Raw genomic sequence first — 26,587 nt, 5'->3', positions numbered from 1 at the left:
CGGGAGGAACTGGCTGGAAATGAGCGGCACCATTTGCTACGGAGAGATCACTGCTGAGGATCACCCAAAACTATAAAAATGGCAGTGAATGTTGCCAAAATGGAGGTTTGAATTGTACCTTGACAAACCTGCAGAGCCTGAGGCCGTCCTGCCAGCGGGAGGAGCTGACGTGGCCGTGCAGGATGGCGGGGTACGGGGAGATGTGCAGGTGCACCAGGGACCCGTCTGCCCTCCTGATGGTCACCTGGTTCCCCACAAAGCTCAAGATCTGAGGGCTCTTGCTGAACTCACTGCTCACAGAAAGGAAAATCAGTCAGTATTTTGCTGTTTTTACAAGACAAGGATTTAAGATCGATTATTTGTGACTTGGTGTTTTGCTATTTTTAATTGCCGACGTCATCGGAACAAATCTTTTCTAGGCTTTTTTCACAAAACCTGAGGTAAAATTTTATGAGAAAAAAATAAAATTTTGCTTTTATCTCAAGGTGCTGTCTGCTTTCCAACCCTGCACCATCATTTCAACCCCAAACTTTATAATTTTCCTTATAAACCCCTTTTTCCTGATTTCTCAAGCAAGAAACAGGAGAATTTTCCCAGTTGCAAGGCCAGGTTTACTTCTCCCAAGCACAATTTGTTAAGAAATGAAGGGAACAGTTAAAATAAATCACATTTGGATTAAAAAGGATTTCTTACCTGGCATCTTTCTCATAAAGGGTTTTTGGGAGAAGGTCTTTATCCACATAGACGGTGTTGGGATAATACCAGACTGTGAACCTGGAATCCTGAATGCCACAGAGGATGTTGCAGCTGTCATTCCAGGCCAAGCTCTGCACCATCGTCCCTGCATTTACAGACAACAAATAATGATAATAAATGAATAAATAGATAAAGAAACACATAAAACATTACCAGGAGAAACTTCAAAATAAAGGGAATTATAACAGCGTGGTTACTCAGCATTTTTGGCTGCTTTTTAAAGGTTTTAACCCCAAATTTGTAGCATTTTAAAAGCTGCTTTGGAGGGAAATGATAGAAAAATCAACAGAATTTAGATAAAATTTACTGAAATTCTTTCTACCTCTATCATATAAAAGCAAAAGTTTTTTTTCCCAAATTCGATTTCACTATTAATTAAGCAAAATGTTGTCTCTTGTATTAATTACAAATTTATTTCCCTCCCAGCATCTTCTCAAAGAACAATTTGAATTTTTCTCACCTATTTTGACAATCTTCTGCTCTTTCCCAAACCTTTTCACTGAGGTGATGAAAAGATCTCTGTTCTTATCAATAAAAGCTATTTTTCTCTCACTTGTCAGTCCTTTCTGGTCCAATGCAATCTCCACAATCTCTGTCTGGAAAGATAAAAGAGAATCTCTGATTTTTGTTCTGGAGATTTTATATCTGGACATTCAAATTGATTTTTTTCCTAAAAACAAGGTAAAAAATTCTTGGATAAACTGAGTTGGAAAAACATTTTGTGTGTGACTTCTCTGGGAATAAATCGTTCCATGGGGTTAAAATTAAGATTATTTAAAGTCCTTTCCAACACAACCCATTCCATGATTCTGTGATTTTATAAACTGAATTTCACGAAGATTAAAACAGCTCTGAAGACAACACAAAGCATTAAAAGTCAGCTGAAAGGCTCCTTTCTATTAAGATTTTAAATCCATTAATGTGTTTTTAGTGCCATTATTGAGGAAAACCATTAGTGATTCTTAATTTCTGAGTGAAATAAAGACATTAAAGCCTTCACTTTACCTTGTGGGTCAGAGGTTTTCCATCACCCAGTGGCTTCCCAGATAAAGCTTCAAAGATGTAGATAACTGAAAAAAAATAATTATATACTTTATTAAAAAAAGCAGAAGTTCTTAATGGATTTTTCCAGGAATTCCATTCTTTTCTGAGTATAATTTAGTGCAAGTGGATAAAATATTCCGTGTGAGTTTCACCACAGATTTTCACAAGATGATCTTATAAAAACCTGAATTTTCACTTCCTATCCCTATTCTTCATTTCTTGTCTCAAATGGGGCTTTCCAGAAATGACACCAAATTGTGTCATTGGATATGGATAAATCCATATCATAATTAAATCCATAATTTACAGAAATCCGTAATTTAAATAAATCCACACTTCCAACATTAGATGGACTCTATCTTAACCCACAATTCCATCACTGGGAATGTTTGGAAAGAGAGAAAATTAAAAAATCCCATCGGGGAATAAAAACTTATTCAATTATTTTCTGTAAATATTCCATGGATCAACTGGAAATTCAGAGCCAAACCATTCCCTTGAAGTTTTTAAATGAATTTGAAGCAAGACCCATAACTTGAATTGATTTTTATAATAAATATCTGTATTTTTATGCTGAATAAAGCAGGATTTACCCTTCTCATCAGCCTTGTCCTTCACTGCCAGGGTGTCATTGCTCAGGGACACTGTCAGGGCGTTTAAAATGTCTGTCCTCATGCCTGGGTACTTTGGGGAGGAAATCAATCTGCCCTCATAGGAATATAAATAAAGTCCTCCACCATCCACAAGAAGAAAATGCCTAAAAAAAAAGAAAAAAAAAAAAAAAAACCAAAACAAAGAAGTAAATCAGTAATAATATAAAAAATGGTATTTTCCACAATGGGAAAGTCATTGTTTAATGTCCTGTAACTGTTCTTCCAGCTTCCATCATTCCTGAGCTTTACATTTTCAAGATATTCTGGAAGTTCTGTATGGAAAAGTTTGGTTTTAATGCATTATTTTTTCCAGGAGAAATACTTATCAGTCAAATATTCATTATTTTACCTGGGCAATTTTTGTTTATTTCTGATATTTCAATTTGAGCTTATTTTGTTCATTTATATATATATATTATACATATATATATATATATATATATACACACATACACACACATATATATATATACACACATATAATAAATAAATTTATTCTGAATATAATACACATATTTATTCTGAATAGAGATAACGTAACAAATAAATATATTTATTTTTATACATATAATAAATAATTAGCTTTATTTATTTAATAGTTACATTCTGCCCATAATGAGCCTTTTAAGAAGCCAGGTACCTTTCTGCTTGGAGAATCAAACTCACGGTTCCCTCCTTCAGGTCAAAAATCAATGGAGTGTTCCAGTTCCTTGTCCTGCAAAGATAAAAAAATCAGCATTAAAATATATAAAAATATGGAACATTGCAAGGAAAAATTAGCAAAATTATGTATAAATGGATTATTTTATTTCTAAAATGTTTTAAATATTTCGGACTCTTTTACCATGACCTGCACTAGCATTCAATGAGCAGATATTCCACTGAATATTTCAATCAATTTAAAATAAATTTAAAAAATTAAAAATAAATTAATTCTTGTGCTTCCAATAAATTTGCTGCCACTTTTCCAAACAATGTGAAGAAGACAAATTTGCTTTAATCACGAAAATATAAAACACAGCAGGGAAAAATTAGCAAAATTACATTTATATGGATTATTTTATTTCTAAAATATTTTAAATCTTTCTGACTCTTTTTACAGTGATCTGCATTAGCATTCACTGAGCAGATATTCCATTGAATATTTCAATTAATTAAAAATAACATTTAAAAATAAATAAATAAATAAATAAATAAATAAATAAAATTAATTCTCCTGTTTCCAATCAAGTTTCTGCCACTCTTTTCCAAACAACGTGAGGAAGGAGAATTTGCTTTACTCATGAAAATATGTAACACTGCAAGCAAAACTTAGCAAAACTATGCTTATATATTTTATTTTATTTTTATTTTATTTCCAAAATATTTGAAATATTTCTGACTCTTTTACCACAATCTGCACTAGCATTCACCGCGCAGAAATTCCATTGAATATATCAATTAATTAAAAGTAAAATTAAAAAAAAAACAATTAAAAATAAATGAATTCTTGTGCTTCCAATGAAGTTGCTGCCTGTGGGATCTCAGCACCTCAGGATGGAGGTGCAGAGAGGCCGAGACCACCCTTGGGGGGCTCGGGAATCCTGGAATGTTGCCAGAAGTGTCTGGTGGCTGGACTTTGATCCTACACAGGAGATGAGACCTGTATGAGGACTGGGAAGGTTTCACTGGGTGAATGGTGAAGGGATAAGTTAGTTAAAGTGTAAAACACAGGGTTTAGGATTTTGGTACAGGGGGGTCTAAAGAAGTAAGATGGAGGAATTGGGGCGTGTCCTGTCCTTCTTCTTCTTCTTCTTGGCCTCCATCTTCTGTGGTGGTGGTGGCACTTTGGGATTGGTCATTACTAAAAGTGCACCGGTTAATAAGGGTAGAAGGTATTGGGGAGAAATGATAAATATTGTACACGTAACTTCGGGTATAAAGATAAGTGACCGCCCCGGGGGCTTCAGCAGTGTGCCCATGGCTGACTTGCTGTGCAGACCTCTGTCGGGCTGAAAGAAAATCTTTTAGATAAACAATTAATAAACACCAAGACCGAGACAAGATCAGAAGTCTCTCCTCGTCCTTTGAAGCGTCGGCTCTCCCTGGGCCTTTCCAGGCCACCTAAACAGCACAGAAAACCTTACAAACCTAAACAGCCAGAAAACCTTGAGCTATCTCCGGCCGAACATAAATCACCAGGACGTAAATGAGCAAAGAGAAAAATGAAACCTACAGCTGCCCCTTTTGCACAGGAAGTGAGGAAGAGGAGTTTGCATTACTCACGAGAACACGTAGCACTGCAGGCAAGTGGAGACCACCAAATATCCATAATTCAGGGAGGCTTTAATGACCCTGTCCCGGAATTCCAGCAGATCCACGGCGTCGTTGATGACATTGTGCACCTGAGCACAGGAAAGAAACAAAATGCTGAAATTCTAATTCATTCATCAAATATTCCTGCCGAGAAAATAATTTGAGATGGAGGAGTGCTTGAACTCTGAATATTGCTTTGATTGTTTTGTTAAATTTGTTGGACATATTAAAGTAGATAAGGTATAAATAGAATTATAATTAATTTATATATTTATATGTTTATTTTAAAGTATTTTTTTATAATGGTGTAAGGTTTAGTTAATTAAATAGATAATTTAATTATTTTTTTTAAATTTTGACTTTGGTTATATTTTTAATTTACATTTTTTATTTTATATATTTTTAATTTAAAAATTCCCATTTTCAGATTGTTCAGCTGTTGATAAATTGAGTATTTGAAATGAACACGCCAATGTTTATTACACTGTTATTTAAATAAATTTAAATGTGTGTTATTTAAATAAACACTTCATCCAAACAATCCAGCAATGTCCAGGATTGCGATGAAGATGCTGCAGAGCTCTGGAAGTTTTATGATTCCACAGCTGGAAGCACAGGAAATCCAGGAGACAGGCTGGGTGAGCAGGCTGTGGTTTTGTTATTCTGCTAAAAATCTGCTCAAGAAAATCAGAGTTTGCCTCAAATTAACAGAGATTTTTAAGCTCAGAGATTTTAGGGAGCTAAAAATCCACGGGGGGCCTTAAACAAAAAAAGTTTCCTGTTTTTTTGGTGGGGTTTGGGTTTTTTTTGAAGATGTCACCATTCTGAGGGTGGTAACTTCCTTCTGATGTTTCCATTATGCACCAACTCCAGAACATGGACTGACCTCAATTATTGCAAGAGCCTGGAAACCATTTCCAAAGATATGCTAATTGCCACCACCACAGCATCACTAATTAACTTTGCCATTGTAATACTCAGGAAAAAAAATCCATCTGCAAGTTTTTGGTAGGATTTTGTAGGATTTTCCTACATACTATATAGGAATAAAATCAGCGTAAAGGAATGAAAATTAAAAATGAGTCAGGGTTAGCTTCACTTCCTCAGTCTTTGCATACTCAAGAAGAGAATTCAAATCCCATGGAGATCATTCCCAAGCACATCTGGAACGACTCGATGTCTGGGAATGAGGGGAAAAATTGGGAATTTTGGGCTGATTTGTGCTGTGTGTTCCCAGACACTGACTCACAGCACCCACCCACGGCCCCGACCCCAAATCCAGCCCTGCTGCTGCTCCAACTCTTCCCAACTCCAAACCCAGCATCAAAACAAAAAAAACCATTAAAGGGTCTCATTAGGAGTTTAGGAACTTGATGCTGAAAAGCCCCAAATGTGTAATTTGGAAACTGTGGAAGGATGGAAATCTTGATAATCCCAGAGAAAAAACCTTGTGAGTCAATGTCTGGGAACACAAATCCAATCCAAAATTCCCATTTTGCCTGGAATGAGCTTTGTGATGGGGTTGCCCAGCTCTGAGGGGATTTTACCTTCATGGTTCTTCTCTTAATTCAGGTATTTTGGAGGTGGATTTTACCTTCATGGTTCTCTGAATTAAGGCGATTTGGAGGTGGATTTTACCTTCATGGTTCTCTGAATTAAGGCAATTTGGAAGTGGATTTTACCTTCATGGTTCTTCCTTCATTGAGGTGATTTGGAAGTGGATTTTACCTCCATAGTTCTCTGAATTAAGGCAATTTGGAAGTGGATTTTACCTTCATAATTCTCTGAATTAAGGTATTGTGGAAGTGGATTTTACCTTCATGGTTCTTCTCTGAACTAAGGTGATTTGGAGGTGGATTTTACCTTCATGGTTCTCTGAACTAAGGTGATTTGGAGGTGGATTTTACCTTCATGGTTCTCTGAACTAAGGTGATTTGGAGGTGGATTTTACCTTCATGGTTCTGTGAATTAAGGTGATTTGGAGGTGGATTTTACCTTCATGGTTCTCCTCTTAATCAAGGTGATTTGGAAGTTCTGCCACTCCCAGTGCTGCTCCAGCACGTGGGCAAAGATGACCTGGCCATTCCCACAGGCTCCTGCCAGCTGGGTGCCATCGATGGACCACGAAATGGCAAAAATGCTGCCAGTGTTGGGCTTCTCCAGGGCATAAGACCACTAAAAACAAGAAAAAAATCAGAATTTCAGTTACTCTGTGATTTTAGAAATTATTTCTTATCAGGAATACATTTGCAGGGTTGGGATTTTTCAAGCAGCGACAATAAATGGAGTTTTTGTTGAGTTGGGATTGGATGTTAAAGTCAATTTGGGAAATAAATAAAAGGAAAAGCAGCAGGTAAAGCAGAAATTAAGAAGTCACAATGTTGGGAGTATGTCAGGTATCAGTTTTCTACTCATGATTTATTCCAAGTGTGTTCTCATTCATAAATCCAGGCAATCACTACATAAAATTAAGGTGTTAAAGAAATAATTACATTTTCTCCACTCTGTTACTGTCCAAATGAAGGATTAATTAAAAATTTCCTCCAGCAAATACCTTAATTCCTAATTCCCTGAGCCTTATCCATGAGACTCCCCTGAAGTTTAGATCCTTATTAAATAAAATGCCAAAAATTAGAATTTCCAGATGAAGACATTTTAAAAAATTTCCTGTATATCAGAAACAGGAATCATCCTGAATCTCCAAAGAGCTGGTTCCCTGAAAGTGGATGACAAATAAGAATTAAATAATCTTTTTTTGGGAATTTCAGGAAGATATTCAAGCAGATTTTAGAACAAGAAGCAAATCTGTTATTTCCTCTATGTAACAGAATATTGTTAATGAGTAGTAATAATGCAGGAGGATAAGGAGAAGTAATTTTGTAGTAATTGGAGAACTACCTGAATATTCGAATATATTTGAAGTCTTACAGAGGAAATCAATAAAAATCATGTGCCTGAAGTTAAATGTAAACATTGGATTGACTTTTGGGCACATGAAAATTATCCCAAAAGGGGCACAGCAGAAGATGCAGGAATATATCCAACAGCAGGAGATGAAAAAATATATTTAACATTATTTAAATATAAATAGGATGCTCTTATTTGCTAATTAAAATGATTAATTTGACCAGTGCTTCATTTTTATTATTTTTTATCACTGATCCCTCTACACTCCCCAGGCCTTGGGAACACAACTTGCCTATAGGACAACCATAATAATTTATTTTATATATGAATACATAATTTCTTTTCATGATTTTTAATTGAAGAAATACAATTAAAATATTAATATTAAATGTGTAACTTTGCTCTTTACTACGAAGCTGCCTGACATGCCAGGGAGGTAGGAAAAATGAGAATAAAGAGCACTGAGTGCAAAATACACAGAGCAGCTGGCTGCAGCTACTGCTCATTTGTGCTTAAGAGATGAGTAATAAACTCTTAATAAATAATAAACTCAGGTAAAAAATAATGCTAAAAAATAAACAATAAACTCTTAATAAAATCAGATAAAATAAAAATTAAAAAAAATAATAAAGTCTTAATAAACCCATAATAGTAATAGTAATAGTAATAGTAATAGTAGTAATAGTAATAATAATAATAATAATAATAATAATAATAATAATAGTCATCATCTCAGGTAAAAGAATCTTAATTTTCTACAAGAAATAAGCCTGTCTCCATCAAAATCCCCAATGACCTGTTCAGTATTAATTGCTGATTAAAACATTGTTTTTTAGCTTGCAGGAGTCTGAGCCAGACTTAACAGTAAATTCAATTACAGATCTGTGGATATCAAAATAAATCATTTTTAAATCAGCAAATTGACACTTTGCAAAAGAAAACTGCATTTAGTACTTTTCCTTCTAGATAATTGCATTTAAATTTTACTTACTAATTTGTAATTAAATTCTATTTATACACTGTCAGTGAAAATCAGTGAAATCAGAATCAGTACAGAAGGTGAAATAGGAAAATTCAGATTTATCCTTATACCTTTCCTCAAATAATCTTTAATTTAAAACCTTCTACCTTTTATAACCTTATTACCACCTTATAACCTATTATTATAACCTCATACCTTTAACCTTATACCTTTTCTCAAATAATCTTTAAAGGTTCCTCTTCATGAATTTAAATTATTTGAAATTCACATTTCAAATTCATGGTTTGACTGAACACACCCAAAACACCACAGTAATTTTTTCCCAGAAAAGAGCAATAAATACAACAAGAAAGCAGGACAAAGAAAGTCACAAATAATCAAAGTTTGCTGCAAAAAATCTGAGCAAAAATGTTCAGAACCACAGGAAAGCCAAAGACAATGAGGACAATCTGTGCTCCCAGTGAAGGGAGGTGAAGCTGCATTAAATTGATTTTAATTGGAGAAAAAGCTGCAAAAAACCCTATAAAAATAATGATTCAGGGGCAAACCTTCAAGGGAAAAAAAGATTAAATAATAAAAGTGGTTAAAATACAATAAAATATAATAATAAATGGTTCTTCCACATCCTTTTCTATCAGGTTATTGTTATACTCTTCTTTTTATTGTTAAAAAATAGCAATTTATGATTAGTAATGACCATAAGAGATGCTTGTGAACTCTGTGATTTTCAGGTAAAAATTTCATGTCCCAAAAAGCTAAATATTATTAAAAATAAAATATTCTGGTCAGCAAAAAGGTGCTGGCAATCACAAGCAGCTTTTGCTAATAAAACACCTACCTGTACACTGATATCCTGAGGAATATTTGCTGTATTATCAATAAATTTGGACAATTTCCAGAGTTTTACTCTGGAAATTTCTATTTTTATTATATTGATTTTTTTTTTCATATATATAAAATAAATTTGCTGAGTTTTACTCTGGAAAGTATTTTTAAATAATTAAAAAAATAATTAAAAATTTAAAATATTTAAAATATTTTTATTATATTAATTTTTTTAATCTATCTAAAATAAATTAGCAGAGCTGTACTCACCCCAGTTTTATCACAGAGCCGTAGAGTGTTGAAGGATCCCACAGCAAACAATTCTCCATCCAGAGCCCAGGCAATGGCAGTGATGGGGTTCTCGTGGGGCTGGGAACTGTACAGGACACGGCCAAACCTGTCCCAAACCTGCAGCAAAACCCCAATTCCATCCACGGCACACTCTGGGTGCACTGGCATCATTCCAGAAAAATAAATCCCCCTCATGTTTTAGTGGAATTGGAAAAATTGCTATATTACAGTTCATTCTTGGTTTATATATATATATATATTTTTTTTTTTTTTTTTTTTGCATTTTTGTTACTGCAGAGGTGTAACTTCCCCTCATGTTTTCAGGGAAACTTGAAAAAATCACCCGTATTATATGTCTGTATATATATATATATATAATATTATATATACATATGTGTGTGTGTGTAAAAAAAAATATATAAATAATATTGGTATTTAATATGTCTTGCTTTTGTTTTATATAGATATTTTTTGTATTGTTGTTACTCCAGAAATGTAATTTGCCCTCATGTTTTCAGTGTAATGTGAAAAATCACCTGTATTTTATATATATATAAAGTTATAAAAAAATACATAAATATATATAAATTATATATTTCTTTTGTTTTATATAGATATTTTTTGTATTGCTGTTACTCCAGAAATGTAATTTCCCCTCATGTTTTCAGTGTAATGTGAAAAATCACCTGTATTTTATATATATATAAAGATATAAAAAAATACATAAATATATATAAATAATATATATATTTTTGTTTTATATAGATATTTTTTGTATTGTTGTTACTCCAGAAATGTAATTTGCCCTCATGTTTTCAGTGTAATGTGAAAAATCACCTGTATTTTATATATATATATAAAGATATAAAAAATACATAAATATATATAAATAATATATATATTTCTTTTGTTTTATATAGATATTTTTTGTATTGTTGTTACTCCAGAAATGTAATTTCCCCTCATGTTTTCAGTGTAACTTGAAAAATCACCTGTATGAGATTTATATATATTTATATATCAAGAATATATATATTTTAATATAAATCCCCCTTTTTGTTTATATATATATATATTTTGTATTTTTCCTATTCCAGAAATATAATTTTCCCTCATGTTTTAGTGTAATTTGAAAAATCACCTATATTACAGTTCAGTTTTGGTTTATATATATTTTTGATATTTTTCTTACTGCAGAAGTGTAATTTCCCCTCATGTTTCCAGTGTAACTTTAAAAATCACCTATATTATTCCTCACTCATATTTTATAAATACACTTCTTGTACTTTTATTATTCCAGAAGTATAATTTTCCCTCATGACATAAAAATTTTAGAAATAATTGCCCAAGTCAATTATGTGTAACTATAAATACAAATATAAATACAAATAAATATATATACACAACACACATGTATATATAATTATTTAATTCATACTGGTTTATTTAATGCAACAGACTTGCTTTTTGCCATGGTAAACGTCACATAATTCTGGATAAAATATTCTCTATAAAATATTTTGCACCCCTGAGTTTTATTTCCTGTAAATTGCTCCAAGTCTATAAAAGAACCTGCAAATTTCCAAATACAGAGATTTTTAAAATGGAAATCAATCCACAAAACAATGTAATAATTTATTGAATTTTTAAAATTTCTTAATTGTATATTTTCTACCACAGCCATTACAGAATTAGATGACAGAACCAACACATGACACATTTAAAAATCAGTTTTTATTTAAGGGAAGATACTCAAAAGGTGCTTTGTGTTTTGGATGCAGATTATATTTCCTACATCCAAATAATATATATATTAATATACTTTAAAATGTATTAATAGATTAATATAATAATATATTATAAAATATATTTTACTGAGGGATTCACTGTCCCTGTAGTAGAAAACAGCAGTTTTATCTCTTTTAATTTGATATGTCAGCTTCTATTAATTCAGATAATCACTTCTATACTTCTACATATTTTTCTTTTTGTTTCACCCCCATTTTAGCAATTTTTATTCTGCAGTATTAAAAAAAATTGTAATTTTATCTTACTACAGAGTGAGGTGTATTTATAAATAATAAATTTTTTTCTTGAAAAGTGTGATTGATGATTTCTCATTTCATTTTGGGCTTCCAGGGTAAAATTCAGAAATTTCAGGATCTCTAATAAGTTTTTAGTCAGGGAGTTAAAATGAAGCAGAGCTCACCTTGTACCTGCAATCCTCCCCTGCAGACAGGATCAGATCATTCACTGAATTCCAGTCAGTTTTCAAAATCAAACCATCGTGGGCTTTCCACTGAAAGGGAAAAAATCACTTCCACAATTGTGACAACTCCTATTTTTAATATTCATCACTTGTTGGACTTGATGATCTCGGAGGTTTTTTCCAATCTTAACAATTTTATGATTTAGCAGAAAAGGAAATTAAATAAAGCCTGAACGAGGCAGAATCAAAGCACAAAAATCTGCATTAAAATCCTTCATCTAAAAATCCATTAAAATTTTTAATCCAAAAAATTCAAATTCAACAAGACAAAAGGGAAAGGCTGCTGTGTACTTGTTTCTGTAAATAAATCTTATTAATGAATCAGATTATGAATGGTACCTGCAGAACTTTGGCATTTGGCTGGAGGGGTTTAATAATCAGCTGCTGCCCTGAGGTGTAGAGAACTTTGTCAGAGTCAGGGGCCCAGGACACTGAGTACACTGGAGTTGCTGTGGGCATGGAAAAAAATCGATTTTAAATATATATATATTATATATAATAATAAAAATAAATAATATTGATGGTATATATTATATATAATAATAAAAATAAATAATATTGATGGTAAGATACAACAGAGCATAATAAATAAAATATATAATTATATATAATATATAAATAGACATATTTAAGTACATAAAATATAATACATAATTACTGCATAAAATAGAACAGAGCATAATAAATAAAATATATGATTATATATAATATATAAATAGATATATTTAAATACATAAAATACAATACATAATTACTGCATAAAATAAATTTATATTATATAAATATCTATGTAGATAATACTGCATTATATAAATGTACTTTACACATTTCTCAAGCCCCTTTATCTATTGCCATTTACACATTAACAATTCCCAAAACTTTTACAAGTGAAAGGTTTCAAGTCCAGAAAAACAACAGGAAATAGCTGCATTTTGTATTTATATTCAGATAAATACAGATTTTATTCACTGATTTATTCAGATTTTATCCTCTGATACAATTTTACTCCCAACTGTCACTCCAGAAATACAGAAAATCAAAATAATACTCACCAAGAGACATCAGAAAATCAATCTTTTCAGCCCAAATTATGAGGCTGGACACAAAAATGGGTGGGAAAAGTTTTGTGTTGCAACTCAATTGTTCTTTTTTAGATTTCTGGGTACCATAATTAACACAGATTTTTGTTTTGCTGCACAAACATCCCATTCATAGTAACTTCCAAAATAAATGACAATAAATCCAAGTGGCCACAGGCTGGACAGATTTTTCCCAATTAACTGAAACTTTCTTAGACTGAAAGTCTGGAATAAAGCTGACTGTTCCATTTTAAAATCATGTTCCAGTTTTCAAATTAGATTTTTTGAAAACAGAATAAAGCAAAAATTACACATGGAAAAACATCCAGGGAAAAAATAAGAATTTTAAAAAGTCAGACTTGCCAACCATGCAAATATTTTCCATATTATTTGACAAGATTTGTCTCTGAAGAAAAATCAAAGGACTTTGCTACTTGATTCCTTGAAATAAAACTAAGAAAGTTAAGCAAAAAGCTTCTCCAAGTATTAAACTGAGCAACTGAATTAAAATTGTTCAAATAAACCATTTTTAATGTAACTTTAGGGTAATAAAAAACCCCAAAAGGCTTAAAATGCTCTTAGAGGATAAAACTCTCGGTGACAATTTTGGCATATTAAATTCTATCTCTAAAAATGACTCAGGAATATTTTGATGAGATTGAGATAATTAAGTGATTGAGCTGCCCTGAAATCATCCAGTATCTCCCCACTTTTCCCTGTGAAAAAAGCTGATTTATTATGGTTAAACTCCATTTGAGTTCCCAAATATTCACCCTCCAAACTGAGACCTGGTGTCATTGCTCCTGAAGATTTCTGTATTTCATAGATTTTCTTTCAGGGAATTTTATTCCTTAAAAATCCAGAATTATTATGGCAGACTTTTTAAACTTGTCAACCCTCAGAGCAGACAAGTCCCAGAAACACAACATACATTAAATAAATGTGGCTCTGGCTGTTTTCCTCCTGGCAATTCCTGGTGAAAATGCCATAAATTCTGTCCCCAGCTGGAGCAGAAATTCTAAATAAACTCCTTTTTTTTTTTTTTGTCCTTTCCTAATGCTGATCTAACAATCAGAAGAGTTTTCTATTTAAACCAAATGTTTGCCTTTTTTATGATGGCTGAGGACTTAACCACAATTTCCAGGGCTTAACAGCAGGAGCTGAGTTAACTCATTTCCTCCTGCACTTAACAAGGGCTGCCTTGGGAAAATGCTGCCAACACCCTGCAAACCCAGAGGAGCAGTCCCACTGCAGCAGAAACAGGAATATTCTGGCAAAAAAAGGCAGAAAATTGGGATTTGAGGAAGGAAGGTCTGGTTTATCCCACAGCAGAGTTGGTAATTGCAAGAGTTTTGTGGGATTTGGGATTGTCACAGGAGGAGAAACATTAATTTAAATGATTTTAGATCTAGGGAGGGTGTTTCTGAAAGAATATTCCTAAAGAATAGAGGTATCAGGAATGAATTCCTCCCTGGGAGGGCTGGGATGGAATTCCCAGAGCAGCTGTGGCTGCCCCAGGATCCCTGGAAATGTCCCAGACAGGTTTGGGATACAGGGATGGGATTTCAGGTCCTTCCAATCCAAACCATTCCAGGATTCCATGAGAATCTTGTGAGATCCCTAAGAAATCCAAGGCAAAAAGGTTTCCTCATCCAAATGGATCAGTGGAAGCCCAAACCCAACATTTCAGTGTAAGGAGAAGGAGGAATAAAAGGAAGAATTTAAGGGAATTTAAGGCCAAAGACAGAACAGGCACGTGGATCATCACCCCAAAATCCAGCCTGAACATTTATTTCCAACACAAAGAGTGGAATGGGGCAAAGGAATGTTGGCAGTGGGGATTTTTTCAGTTCTCATTATAATAAAGGAAGGGAAAATGATTGGAAAATTCATTTGGTTGAACATAATGCACCATTCCTGCAGAATCCTGCCCTGACCCAGGTATGGCCATGTTACCACTGCGACTGTGGGGCTCTGACCCTGAATTTAAAGATTTCAGGGCCTCACAGGATTTGAAGTTGAAAACACAAACACAAGGTGACAGTTACTCCATGGGAACTCAAGTGTGCTTTTGTACTGCACCAGAAACCTGTAGAAACCAATGAAAATTCATGTTTGAAACAACAGCATGCAACTCACCTGATATGCTTTTTCAAACCCCAAATAGGCAAAATAATGCATAAGAAACCTGACAACATAAACTGAGAAATGCTAACGAATATGTGCTTTGGTTTGAATATTTTGTTTAAATTGTAGTTCAGTTGGTTTATCTTTTTACCTGACAAACATTGCATGAGCACAAGAACTTCCTTAAAAGAACTGCAATGCATTTTCTATTCAGTGCTGTGGTTAAAGTGCCTTCCCCAGGTTGAAAGCATTCAGATCATTTGTTTCAGACTGAGATAAGGGCCCTGACATTTACCCCAAGCCCAGGTGCATGTGGTTTCTTCAAAAATGTCACAGGGTCACACAGGCTCCATCTATGAAGTCTGAAAAACAAAATTGAGCTGAGGATCTTCACTGCAATGGCCCCAAATCCTCAGCGTGGGATGAGACTGCTGCCTAAAAATATTGCAGCACTTTGAATTTGAAAAATGAAATTACTTTCAAAAAATCTTATTGAAATGCAACTCTGATTTATATTTAATTTTAATTAAGGCTTTAACACCCTTGAAGAAACCATCCCTGCCATATTCAGGGTCTGTTATTTAAATATATTTCAGAACAAGTTCTGCTGGAGCTCATAGCAGAGAACTCACCTTGCTGGGCCAAGGTGGATCTCAGCATTCCACTTTTAGACCAGATTTTCACTTGGCCATCTTCCCCAACTGCAAACGAGCACAGAAATCAGCAAATGCCATGCAATATTCACTCTAACAAATGTATTTGTATTTGCTCAGGAAACACTGGAGTTAAAATAAACCCAGCTTTTCTTACAGGTGAATTCCTTTTGTTTAATCTTCCAATCATATAATAGGAAGTATAGGAAGGAAAAATATTGAAGATGTTTCTTTGGTTATTATCAAGAAATCCTCCTTCCCTGAAAATCCCCAAACTCTTTTCTGAAGCTGGTCCTAGCAAGGGAAAATCCACCATTATTTAAGCTCCCCAAATTCTGTATTTCTGATTCCTTCAATGGCCCACGAGCTGCTTAGAGGAGTGTGAGAAGGCCCAGGGGAGCAGGAGCATATTGGATGGATTCAACTGGAGATTTCACAGCTGATAAATGAAGATAACTCTGGATGGCTTCAATTTTCTACCATAACTGTGTGTTACCAAATAACTCAGTTTATTTATTGAAGAATTCATTGCTAAACACTACACAGCACACTTAGGGCTGTTTTACAGCACACAATTCCTGGTGTGGTGTCATTTTTAAAATGCTTCAGTTTAGGCCTCCCAGATGCAATTAATGAGGAAAAAGAAATTAATGGATTCTTCCATTCAAATATGATTTATTTGCCACATTTCAGGTTTTTATATCTGGCCAGTGTTGTTTTAAATGTTTTAAAAATGTTTAAAAAGCCCACTCAAAATTAAAAATCTTATTTGTGCACATTTGATGCTGTTAAAATACAACCATAAAAATATCTGAAGTGGTGCAGTAGCAATGATTTATTTAGTCTTCCTCCAAGTACAGCTGTGGTAGAAGAGGAGTTGATCTCCTCAGAATAAACTGGAAGTGGTGATGAATTCCCACACTCCCCAAAAAGTGTCAGTGTCATGCAGCCTCATAAAAAAAAGGGATTCAAAAGACAATTTTGACTTTGTCTTTGGAGAAGTTCCTGAGGCAAAGCCGTCTTTAAAAAGAGCAATATTTCCATCCCTCTGGGATTTCAGAGGAACAGGCCAGACAGAGTTCATTGAAGCAGCATTTCAGAGTCTGGAAAATTATTATTTCCAAAATTAATTTTGGAAAAAATCCAGAATGATCTGCAGTTCTTGTGGCCAGAGGGATCAGCTGTGCTCCATCAGCAGGAGGCTGACACACCACAAACCCAGCAAGGAGCCCAGCACAGGCATTGCAGCAGCTCCCCCAAACCCAGACACAATCTGGGACAAAAACCACCAAAAGCAACTCATTAATAAAAGATCTGGGACAAAAAAATGGTGTAGAGATGAAGAAATTGTGGGCTCACTCCTCTATCACTAATATAAACAAGCTGTAGGTAATAATTACTGATAGTTAAGGAATAAAGCACAGGAATATTCAAGATCAATGAGCCTTTTTGGCTAAAAAACCCCAAATGTGCAGGGATATAAAATGGACCAATTTAGCAACTTCTTCTTGCAACAGACAGAAAAGAAAGAAATCAAATATTCTCCTTTCTGAAGTTCAGAACAGCCACAAAACCATCTGAGCACTCTGATATTAAAACATTTACTTTCAAGTAATTGGATGATTTAAATGAAAAAGAGAAATATTTTTACTACATCTATTAATTAAAATGGACAACACTAAGCTAAAATACATTAATAGTGCAAAATGAACTCCTAGTAAAAAGGTGATAACAACCTCTGTGATAAGTAAGACCAAAAAAAAAGCAGATTATTATTTAAGTTTTCAAAGCACTTTATTAATTTAGGAATGCTCACCTGTAACCAGGGCTGTTCCCTCATAATTCCACCTTCCTGCAAGGACAGCTCCACAATGGGCTTCGACACTTTTCTCCACTCTTCCTAGCTTGGAAATCAAGTGGAATTTCCCTAAAATAAATAAAAAAGTTAATAGAATTTACAGAATTATGTAATTATTATTCCATTATTAATTACATTCTATATTATTACAGCAGTGCTGGTACCCCCTGTGGAAAGCACACAGACAAACCAAGAAAGCAGCAACACAAAGAGCACTTCCAGTTGTTTTTCACAGCTCAAATCAGAATTATTCCTGCTCCCATGGAATAATTCTGGGATGGAATTCCACAGCAGCCAACCCCAAAGTTTGTAATGACTTCAACAGAAGGATCAGGAAGTTTTTCTTCCCAAATAAGGGATGCTGCTTAAACCCAGGAAGATCAAATTTAAACTGGAGCAAAGAGCAGACAATGGAGAGCTTGGAAAAATAAGCAGCCCAGTAATTGAAATTAAGTACTTTAAAATCAAATTATTTTTAGTATTATTTGATCTAAGCTGCCAGACTGAACCACTGCAAGGGAGCTCCTGAGTGACCAGAACTTTTGGCACAAGCATCCAGCCACATCTCTGCCAGTGCAAGATTTCCAGGGAAAAGACTTCTACCACTGATAAAAAACTATGGTTTGGATAAATCAGTTTATGTGAACAGTTTGTTATGGAATCCCAGACTGGTTTGGGTTAGGAGGGACCTGAAATCCCAATGGCAGGGACACCTTTCACAGCCCAGGCTGCTCCAAATCCCCTCCAACACTACCAAGGTGTTCATTTCATGCATTCCATTCTTCTGTAATTATAAAATAAAATTTATCTCATGGATGTATCACTTATTGCATAGAACACCTCTCAGGTCTGACATTTTCATGTTTCATACGTAAGCAAGAGCTGGATTTAGAGGAATTCAATGTTAATTCCTCCAAGTCAATTGCCAAAATGGCCTTTTCTGCTTTTTCGCTGAAAACAACTTTTATTTTCTGAGAAATATATATTTTATTTTCTGCACCTTTTCCCATGCAGTGTCTTTGCTCCACCTGCATCCAGGACCTTTTTCACTGGAGCATCCTTAAACCCAATCTCCCAGGAGCAGGAATATTCCCATATTCCCAATCTCCCAGGAGCAGGAATATTCCCATATTCCCAATCTCCCAGGAGCAGGAATATTCCCAATCTCCCAGGAGCAGGAATATTCCCATATTCCAAATCTCCCAGGAACAGGAATATTCCCATATTCCCAATCTCCCAGGAACAGGAATATTCCCATATTCCCAATCTCCCAGGAGCAGGAATATTCCCATATTCCAAATCTCCCAGGAACAGGAATATTCCCATATTCCAAATCTCCCAGGAGCAGGAATATTCCCATATTCCCAATCTCCCAGGAGCAGGAATATTCCCATACTCCCAAATCTCCCAGGAGCAGGAATATTCCCATATTCCCAATCTCCCAGGAGCAGGAATATTCCCAATCTCCCAGGAGCAGGAATATTCCCATACTCCCAATGTCCCAGGAGCAGGAATATTCCCATACTCCCAATCTCCCAGGAACAGGAATATTCCCATATTCCCAATCTCCCAGGAGCAGGAATATTCCCAATCTCCCAGGAGCAGGAATATTCCCATATTCCCAATCTCCCAGGAGCAGGAATATTCCCATGCCATCACCTCCAGGACTGGCATGAAGGGGCTGAGCTCTTCAGAGCCATCACTTTTTTCAGGATATAAATTTTATATATTGATTTTATACATTGAAACAGCTCCCACTGATCCAAGCAGAACCCCTGAATATTTCTGTGAGCAATTCCTCAGCTCATAACAGATGAAATTCCAGAGGAAGCTCAAGCAGCTGGGAAGGAACTGAAGGATTTGGTGAAGTCAGAATATCAGGAAAAAGGGCAATGTCAAAGTATCAGATAAAATCCTGTTATCCAGGGAAAACTCCACTATTTTCCCAATCTTTTGCATCCTCTCCCACTCCACAAGCTCCTACTTCTCTCACAAGGCCCCTTCCAAAGAGGGAAACAGAGGAAATTGTAGCTGAGCAGGGAAGAACATGGTTACATGTAAAAGCACGATCAACTTTCCAGAATTCCTCTGGAAAAAATGTGATCATCACTTAAAACTGTATCCTCATCCTTCTGCAGAACAAGGGAGACCAAGTTTGCAGGGACAGCAGCTTTAATTCTGCAACTTCTTGGCTTTTCCAGCAGGGGAATTCACAATTGCTGCAGGCCAAAAGCTTTTTCCATGGCATTCCCAGGGGGAGGTTTCTCCATTTCCATGGATTTCTGTTCTACTGAGGCAACAGAGACTTTCAAATTACAACTGAGTACACAAAAAAGAGGAAATTTTAGCCAAATGCCTGGTGTAGGTAGAAGGGATTCAGCTTAATCTCTGGTCCTTTATTTTTATTAAGTACTGAAGACAGAACTGTCCTCAACTTGAAAATGACTCCCCAGTTTTGAAGGAATTTCCAGTGGGAGACTCCCAGCCTATCCAAACACAGAATATAAAACATGGATGTTTTGTTCATTAACTTCCATGGACTCTTAAATGCTGACCTAATATAAAATTGTCAAGAAAAAAATAAAATTATAAAGGTTGAATCACTTATGATTTGTCCTTAATTTGAAGGTTAAAGCCAAAAATATTCTTCATTTTTGTTAAAAAATAGCAACAAGACCAATGTCAGTAGGAAATAAAAGAACAATATCCCCCAAGAGATGCATTTCAGAAGAAAACCCAAGGGGACTAAATTTACATTTGCTCTCATTTCAAACATCTGCAGTTCAACTAGGAATTGTAAAGACATTATGCTGCTTTTCCATTGGATTCAGCAAGTTTGCAGGAATCCTTATCACACAGGGGACTTGGCTGCTGCAGGAAAACTGCAGGAGTAAGCTGGGGCAGGAAAACTCCTGCAGGAAGAAAAATCTGGCTGGGGGCAAAATCCTTTTGGGGAGAAGGGGAATAAAACCTCCAAGGGAAAAATCCTTTTGGGGAGAAGGGGAATAAAAACCCCAAGGGTAAAATCCTTTTGGGGAGAAGGGGAATAAAACCTCCAAGGGTAAAATCCTTTTGGGGAGAAGGGGAATAAAACCTCCAAGGGTAAAATCCTTTTGGGGAGAAGGGGAATAAAACCTCCAAGGGAAAAATCCTTTTGGGGAGAAGGGGAATAAAACCTCCAAGGGTAAAATCCTTTTGGGGAGAAGGGGAATAAAAACCCCAAGGGTAAAATCCTTTTGGGGAGAAGGGGAATAAAACCTCCAAGGGAAAAATCCTTTTGGGGAGAAGGGGAATAAAAACCCCAAGGGTAAAATCCTTTTGGGGAGAAGGGGAATAAAACCTCCAAGGGTAAAATCCTTTAGGGGAGAAGGGGAATAAAACCTCCAAGGGAAAAATCCTTTTGGGGAGAAGGGGAATAAAACCTCCAAGGGTAAAATCCTTTTGGGGAGAAGGGGAATAAAACCTCCAAGGGTAAAATCCTTTAGGGGAGAAGGGGAATAAAAACCCCAAGGGTAAAATCCTTTTGGGGAGAAGGGGAATAAAACCTCCAAGGGAAAAATCCTTTTGGGGAGAAGGGGAATAAAACCTCCAAGGGAAAAATCCTTTTGGGGAGAAGGGGAATAAAACCTCCAAGGGTAAAATCCTTTTGGGGAGAAGGGAAAAAATCCCAAGCAATCCCCAAAGCTTCTTGCTCCCCAAATAATGCCTTGTACTTGACTGACACGAGCACTCAATGGTACGAAACAATCAGTATTATGAATATTTTTAAAATTTATTATTTTTATTATTAGAAATATTTTAAGTTGCCTTACCATCAGAGGTGGTGAGAACAAAGCTCTCAGCCTGGGGTTGCTTCTTGCCACCGATGGCTCTGGGAAACCAGTGCAGGTCCAAGGGATAAACCTCATGTGGCAGCTTCAGCACCCGCGCGGTCTCGCTGCTCACGGGGTTCCACTTCATCACCTGGTGGTCATCGCTGCAGGAGAACAGCTCATCAGCTGTGGTCCAGCCCACGCAGCTCACCAAGTCCTTATGTGAAATTCAGTTAAGGAACCTGAAAAGTTTAACCACCAGAAACAATCCAATACCCCATCTCAACTCCTTAGAGCTGAAGGGACAATACAGGAAGATTATTTTGATAACATCGTGTGGAACGTTTAATACTAAAAAAAAAAAAAAAAAATCTTCGTTCTTCATTTTTTTGCTCTTATGTGCCAAGAAGAGCTGGTAAAAATGAAGTCCAACGAAGCAAATTTTCATTTCGTAAAATGAAAATATTTCATAAAAATCAAATTCTTATCATGATGTAAAGTTATGGAAACCTGGCTAAAATGTTGGGTTAGTGAAGGGTCTTAGTGCAAAATACAATGCAAAACACCCAACTTTCATTCAAAAGTGTTGGTTTATTTACACCATATGTAAGTGTTTATTATTATAAGTACATATTTATCATATGTAAGTGTGCAGTGTCTCTTAAAACATTGTCCTTAAAGGCTGCAGTCAATGATAAGGGGAACAAAGGAAAAACAGGAAAAAAAAGGCATCTGCAATTTACAAATATTTTACTGAAATTTCAACAACAAAAAAATATTTTCTGGAAGAGTCCATTCAGAATGAACATGATGTTCCATGCTTTTTTTCTGTGACAAAGGATATGTTTTGGCTCCTTTAAAAGGGAAGTCTTCAGCCTCATCTCAGTTGTTCAGATGGAGCATTAAAACCATGTGTTATAACTGCAATAAAAGAAAACAAATACATATATAAGTATGGATAATGAGCATAATATACACAAGCAGCCAAAATTCAAGAGGAAGACACTAACACTAAAATTAAAAGGTCTGAAGTAATTTTACATCACTACTGGGGGAAAAGAGGCACCAAGAAATACCTGAGTTTAAAGAGAATTCTGTTTTCACATTATCCAACTGAATAAGGACAACTTGAAGAAAAAATGAACAGTGATTCCTTAATGTTGGAAAAGACCTTTAAGATCAAGCCTGAAACATCAGAGGTGGGAGCACTGGAGATCCCCTGTGCTGACACACAGCCAGGAAGAGAAAACCTGGTATTTTCCTTCCAAATCCCAGAACTTTATTATAATTTTAAAGCATTTTAATGGCTCTGTATGTGCTGCTGAAAGGCTGAACGCCCGCCTGGGCCATCACCAGGTACATCCAGCACTGCCAGCCTGTAAGTTTTGTGTGCTGTCTAGGTGGCCTGGAAAGGCCCAGGGATGGCCTTGAAGAGCCGACGCTTCAAAGGACGAGGAGAGACTTCTGATCTTGTCTCGGTCTTGGTGTTTATTAATTGTTTATCTAAAAGATTTTCTTTCAGCCCGACAGAGGTCTGCACAGCAAGTCAGCTATGGGCACACTCTGCAAGCTCCCGGGCGGTCACTTATCTTTGAAGTTACGTGTACAATATTTATCATTTTTCTCCAATACTTTCTACTCTTATTAACTGGTGCACTTCTAGTAATAACACGTATTCCCTCCGTCCCAAGGAATCAAGCAGGAGTTTTAGGAGAGATGTGGCAATAAGCAGGAATTCTAAGCAGGAATTGTGGGGACTCGGAGAAGCCAAAGCGCCTGACGCCTCCTGCCTTTCCCAGCCGGAGCTGCTGGCCCGGAGATGGGGATCGGGAACGGCGGAGCAGAGCGGGATGGGGGCAGCGCAGGGAAGGAATGCCAGAGGGAAGGAAAACCAGCGGGCGGGATGGGGAAGGCAGCGGGAAGGGATGGGGGCAGAGCGGGAAAGGGAAGGAACGCCACAGCACGATGGGGGAATGCCGAGAAGGAAAAGCAGCCGGCGGAACGCGGGGCACGGAGGAGACACCAAACCCTCGGGGCAGCCTCGGCCAGCACCGCCCGCGCCAACACCCGCTGTTCCCTCCGTTTGCATTTTACCGAGAAGCGATCATCCAACCCCTCCTGAGGGCCGGGGCTCCCCCGCCCTGCCCTCAGCTGTCCCCCGGAGCTCTCCGGCCCCTCCATCCGCCCGTCCCACGCCCAGCCGGGGGTCACGGCTCCCGACCCCGTCGCCCACCGCGGCGGTGACTCAGCCGAGGGGAGGGGGCCGGCGGCCGCCGCCTCCCCAGCGCGCCTTTACCTGCGCGGGCAGCGGGAGAGAGCGGCAGAGCGGCGGCCGGAGCCCGCTCCCGGCGGAGCCCGCTCCCAGGGGAGCCCGGGGCGATCCCGCCGCCAGCTCCCGGGATGATCCCGCTCCCGGCGGATCTCGCTCCCAGCCGATCCCGGGATGATCCCGCCTGCCGCTCCCGGCGGATCTCGATCCCGGGATGATCCCGCCTCCCGGTCCCGCTCCCGTCGCCTCAGGAGCGGCGGCTCCCGCTCCCCCCGCCGCCAAGCGCCGCCGTCGCTATGGCGACTTCTCGCGAGACCGCATCCTCTTCATCCTCCTCCTCCGCCACCTCACAGCTCGCCCCCGGCCCCCCCAAGGTGCCACGGCGCCGCCCGTTAATTAATTAAACCCGCTTCAAAATCGCCGCGCTCTCACCATTTTTAAAAAAATTTTTCACTAGTAAAATTTTTTTTTTATATTTTTTTTATTAATTTTAAACTAGCGCGTGTTACTCAGCAACCAAGCGCCGCCCACTGACCTACTTCTAAAATTAAAATTAACCCTTTTCTCCGCCGGCACGGCCGCGAGGCTGTGTTACCTCGCCGCCCTCACCCCCTAATGTCTCCCACTCCCCCCCCCGTGTCTGCCCAGAAAAAGCCGCTCCCGGCGGATTTCTGGGCGCTTTCCCCTCCCTGCTGTAACGAACACAAGATGGCGGGCGGGGGCGGCGGTGCCGTTCAAACCCGCGGGCCCGGCCCCTCCCGTCCCAGCCTGCCCCGCGCTTTTCTAACGAATTTCGGTTCGAGTTCGCCATTTCGGCGCCATTTTCGAGTGTGGAAGCGGCTGAGCTTCTACAGCAGCCGGAGCTGCCCGCGCTGCCGCCGCCTCGCCGGGGCACGGAGCCGCCGGGACGAGCAGGTACGAGCTCGGCGGGAGGAAGCGATGGCGGTTCGCCTCAGGGCGGTGGGGTGGGGGGGCTTTGCGGCGGAGGAGGTGCCCTCAGGGGGCTGCCCCGGGCAGGGGGTGCTGAGGGGACGGTGCTGATGGCGAAAACAGAAATGCTGGGAGAGTTGAGGGAAGACAAGGGATGCTGAGGTGGAGATTAGGATTTTTGAGGGGACGGTGCTAAGGGGGAGACAAGTGGCGTTGAAGGGAAGATGCTGAGGAGGAGACAGGAGGCGCTGAGGCAGAAGGCGGGAGGTGCTGGGGGATCGGCGGTTCTGCCCCGCGCCTCATTTCCCCACTTCCCCCGGGCCCGGAGGGAGCAGAAGCGGCGGCAGAGTCTCTCTCTTCCCGGCCGGGCTGCCCCGCTGAGGGTCCCCCTGAGGGCCCGGGGCCCGGCGGCTCCGTCCCGGCTGCTGTCGGCTCAGGGCTCTTAGGAGCGGCTTCCCGAGGGGTTGTGCAGCCCAAGGGCTCCGCCGTGCCCTGAGGGAGCCCCGCGGACCGCGGAGGACGGGGAAGTTCAGGGACGCGTTTGGATAGCGGAGAGACCCGACTTTAATCTGCTTAGAGAGGGACCCTTCTATCCCTGGTCTGCCTGCTGCTTTGATGCTTGAAGGGTGAGAGAAAAATCCCAAGAAAGCTCTTAACGATTCGTTTAAAAGAGCTGGACTCGATGATCCCTGTGGGTCCTTTCCAGCTCGGAATATTCTGGGATTCTGTGACTTAGAGCGTGACAAGGGTGCAGTCTGGCTCCTTGTGCTTTGAAAAAGCCCCAGATTTGTCACTGACAGGGCTTGTCGCTATCACATTTAATCGGCTGTTCATAAGGAAGCTTTTCTGTCCGTCTCGGGCTCTTTTTTCGCCGTCCCCGTGAGGAAAGCGGCGCTTGGCAGGAGAGATGCTTTTACCGAACACCTTCGAGCTGGCTCGGGGGAGGGGCTGGGCACGAATTTGTTAAATTTGTTAGAGACGATGTGGCAGCTGATTTATCGCGATTTAAAAGCTGAGGTCAAGTAGTTCGGCTTGTTCATTCTGCTGAAGCTTCCGAGCCGGGGGGAAGGGTTGGGAAGGTAAATAGGTCTATATTGCACAATTCTGTTGGAGTGGAGCAGTTTGGGGGAAAAAAAAAAAAAATAAATGTGCTTTGAGAGGCTGTAATTGTCCGCGACAGCCATTGCGGAACAGTTCTGAACGAGGGCATGGACTGAAATTGCCTGAAAATGAGTTCTGTCTCTCATTTCCCCCCTCCCCCATTGTCCCAAACGAAGGACTCTCATGAGAGTGTGGGCTGGGGGTAGGTCTGAAAACGTCAAATGATTGGCACCAATTGTAAGATGACTTTCTAACCACGTCAGTTTTTTATCTTGTGAGAAGTAAACTTTCTCATGTCTGTTTTTCTGCGAACTCACTTCGCCACTTGCTGCGATTTCAACTCTTTGGGGAGAATTTTGTTCCTTTTCTTCTCATCGGGTGCTTTCTGCTCACCCGTTTGGGGAGCTGTGCTCGAGTGCCAGCTGATGGCTTTTGTAATGCTCGTCCTTGCTCAGATCACTTTAACATCCCGCCTAGATGAAGGTATTTCGTGTTTGCTTTCTCTCTGAAATGCTGGATGCTGGCAGGAGGGGTTGTGTTGTGTTTTGCGAGCAAAGTGTGTCGATTTAAATAATTTTAAGAGTCAAATCTTTGCTATAATCACGCAGGGCTTTCGTTTCTCTATCTGTTTATCAATCTCTCTATAGCCATACAAATATTTAGCACGGATTATTGAAAGTAAAACGAGTGTCAGATCTGAAATATAACGAGTTCTTGCAGGAGAGCAGGGACATGT

General features: G+C 38.3%; 1 protein-coding gene across 1 annotated transcript in view; it reads right to left on the bottom strand.

The window, feature by feature from the left end:
* Positions 1–24,084, bottom strand: part of IFT80 (intraflagellar transport 80) — a 31,393-nt gene extending 7,309 nt beyond the window's left edge. Inside the window, exons 1-16 of the mRNA XM_058812262.1 lie at positions 23,848–24,084; positions 22,398–22,472; positions 21,552–21,775; positions 17,698–17,808; positions 15,861–15,929; positions 12,362–12,471; positions 11,963–12,052; positions 9,733–9,870; positions 6,744–6,923; positions 4,719–4,837; positions 3,094–3,168; positions 2,394–2,557; positions 1,762–1,826; positions 1,217–1,352; positions 694–841; positions 119–290 (exon numbers count right to left, since the gene is read on the bottom strand). Coding sequence (XP_058668245.1) covers positions 119–290; positions 694–841; positions 1,217–1,352; positions 1,762–1,826; positions 2,394–2,557; positions 3,094–3,168; positions 4,719–4,837; positions 6,744–6,923; positions 9,733–9,870; positions 11,963–12,052; positions 12,362–12,471; positions 15,861–15,929; positions 17,698–17,808; positions 21,552–21,775; positions 22,398–22,432 — 1,836 coding nt within the window. The 5' untranslated portion in view covers positions 22,433–22,472; positions 23,848–24,084. The remainder of the gene's footprint in view (positions 1–118; positions 291–693; positions 842–1,216; positions 1,353–1,761; positions 1,827–2,393; positions 2,558–3,093; positions 3,169–4,718; positions 4,838–6,743; positions 6,924–9,732; positions 9,871–11,962; positions 12,053–12,361; positions 12,472–15,860; positions 15,930–17,697; positions 17,809–21,551; positions 21,776–22,397; positions 22,473–23,847) is intronic.
* Positions 24,085–26,587: the final 2,503 nt, after the last annotated feature.

This window comes from Ammospiza caudacuta, chromosome 11 (genome assembly GCF_027887145.1).
Source record: "Ammospiza caudacuta isolate bAmmCau1 chromosome 11, bAmmCau1.pri, whole genome shotgun sequence".
NCBI classification, from domain to species: Eukaryota; Metazoa; Chordata; class Aves; order Passeriformes; family Passerellidae; genus Ammospiza; species Ammospiza caudacuta.
Note: the sequence above shows the minus strand (reverse complement) of the source record. Positions and strands in the feature narration are given on the sequence as shown.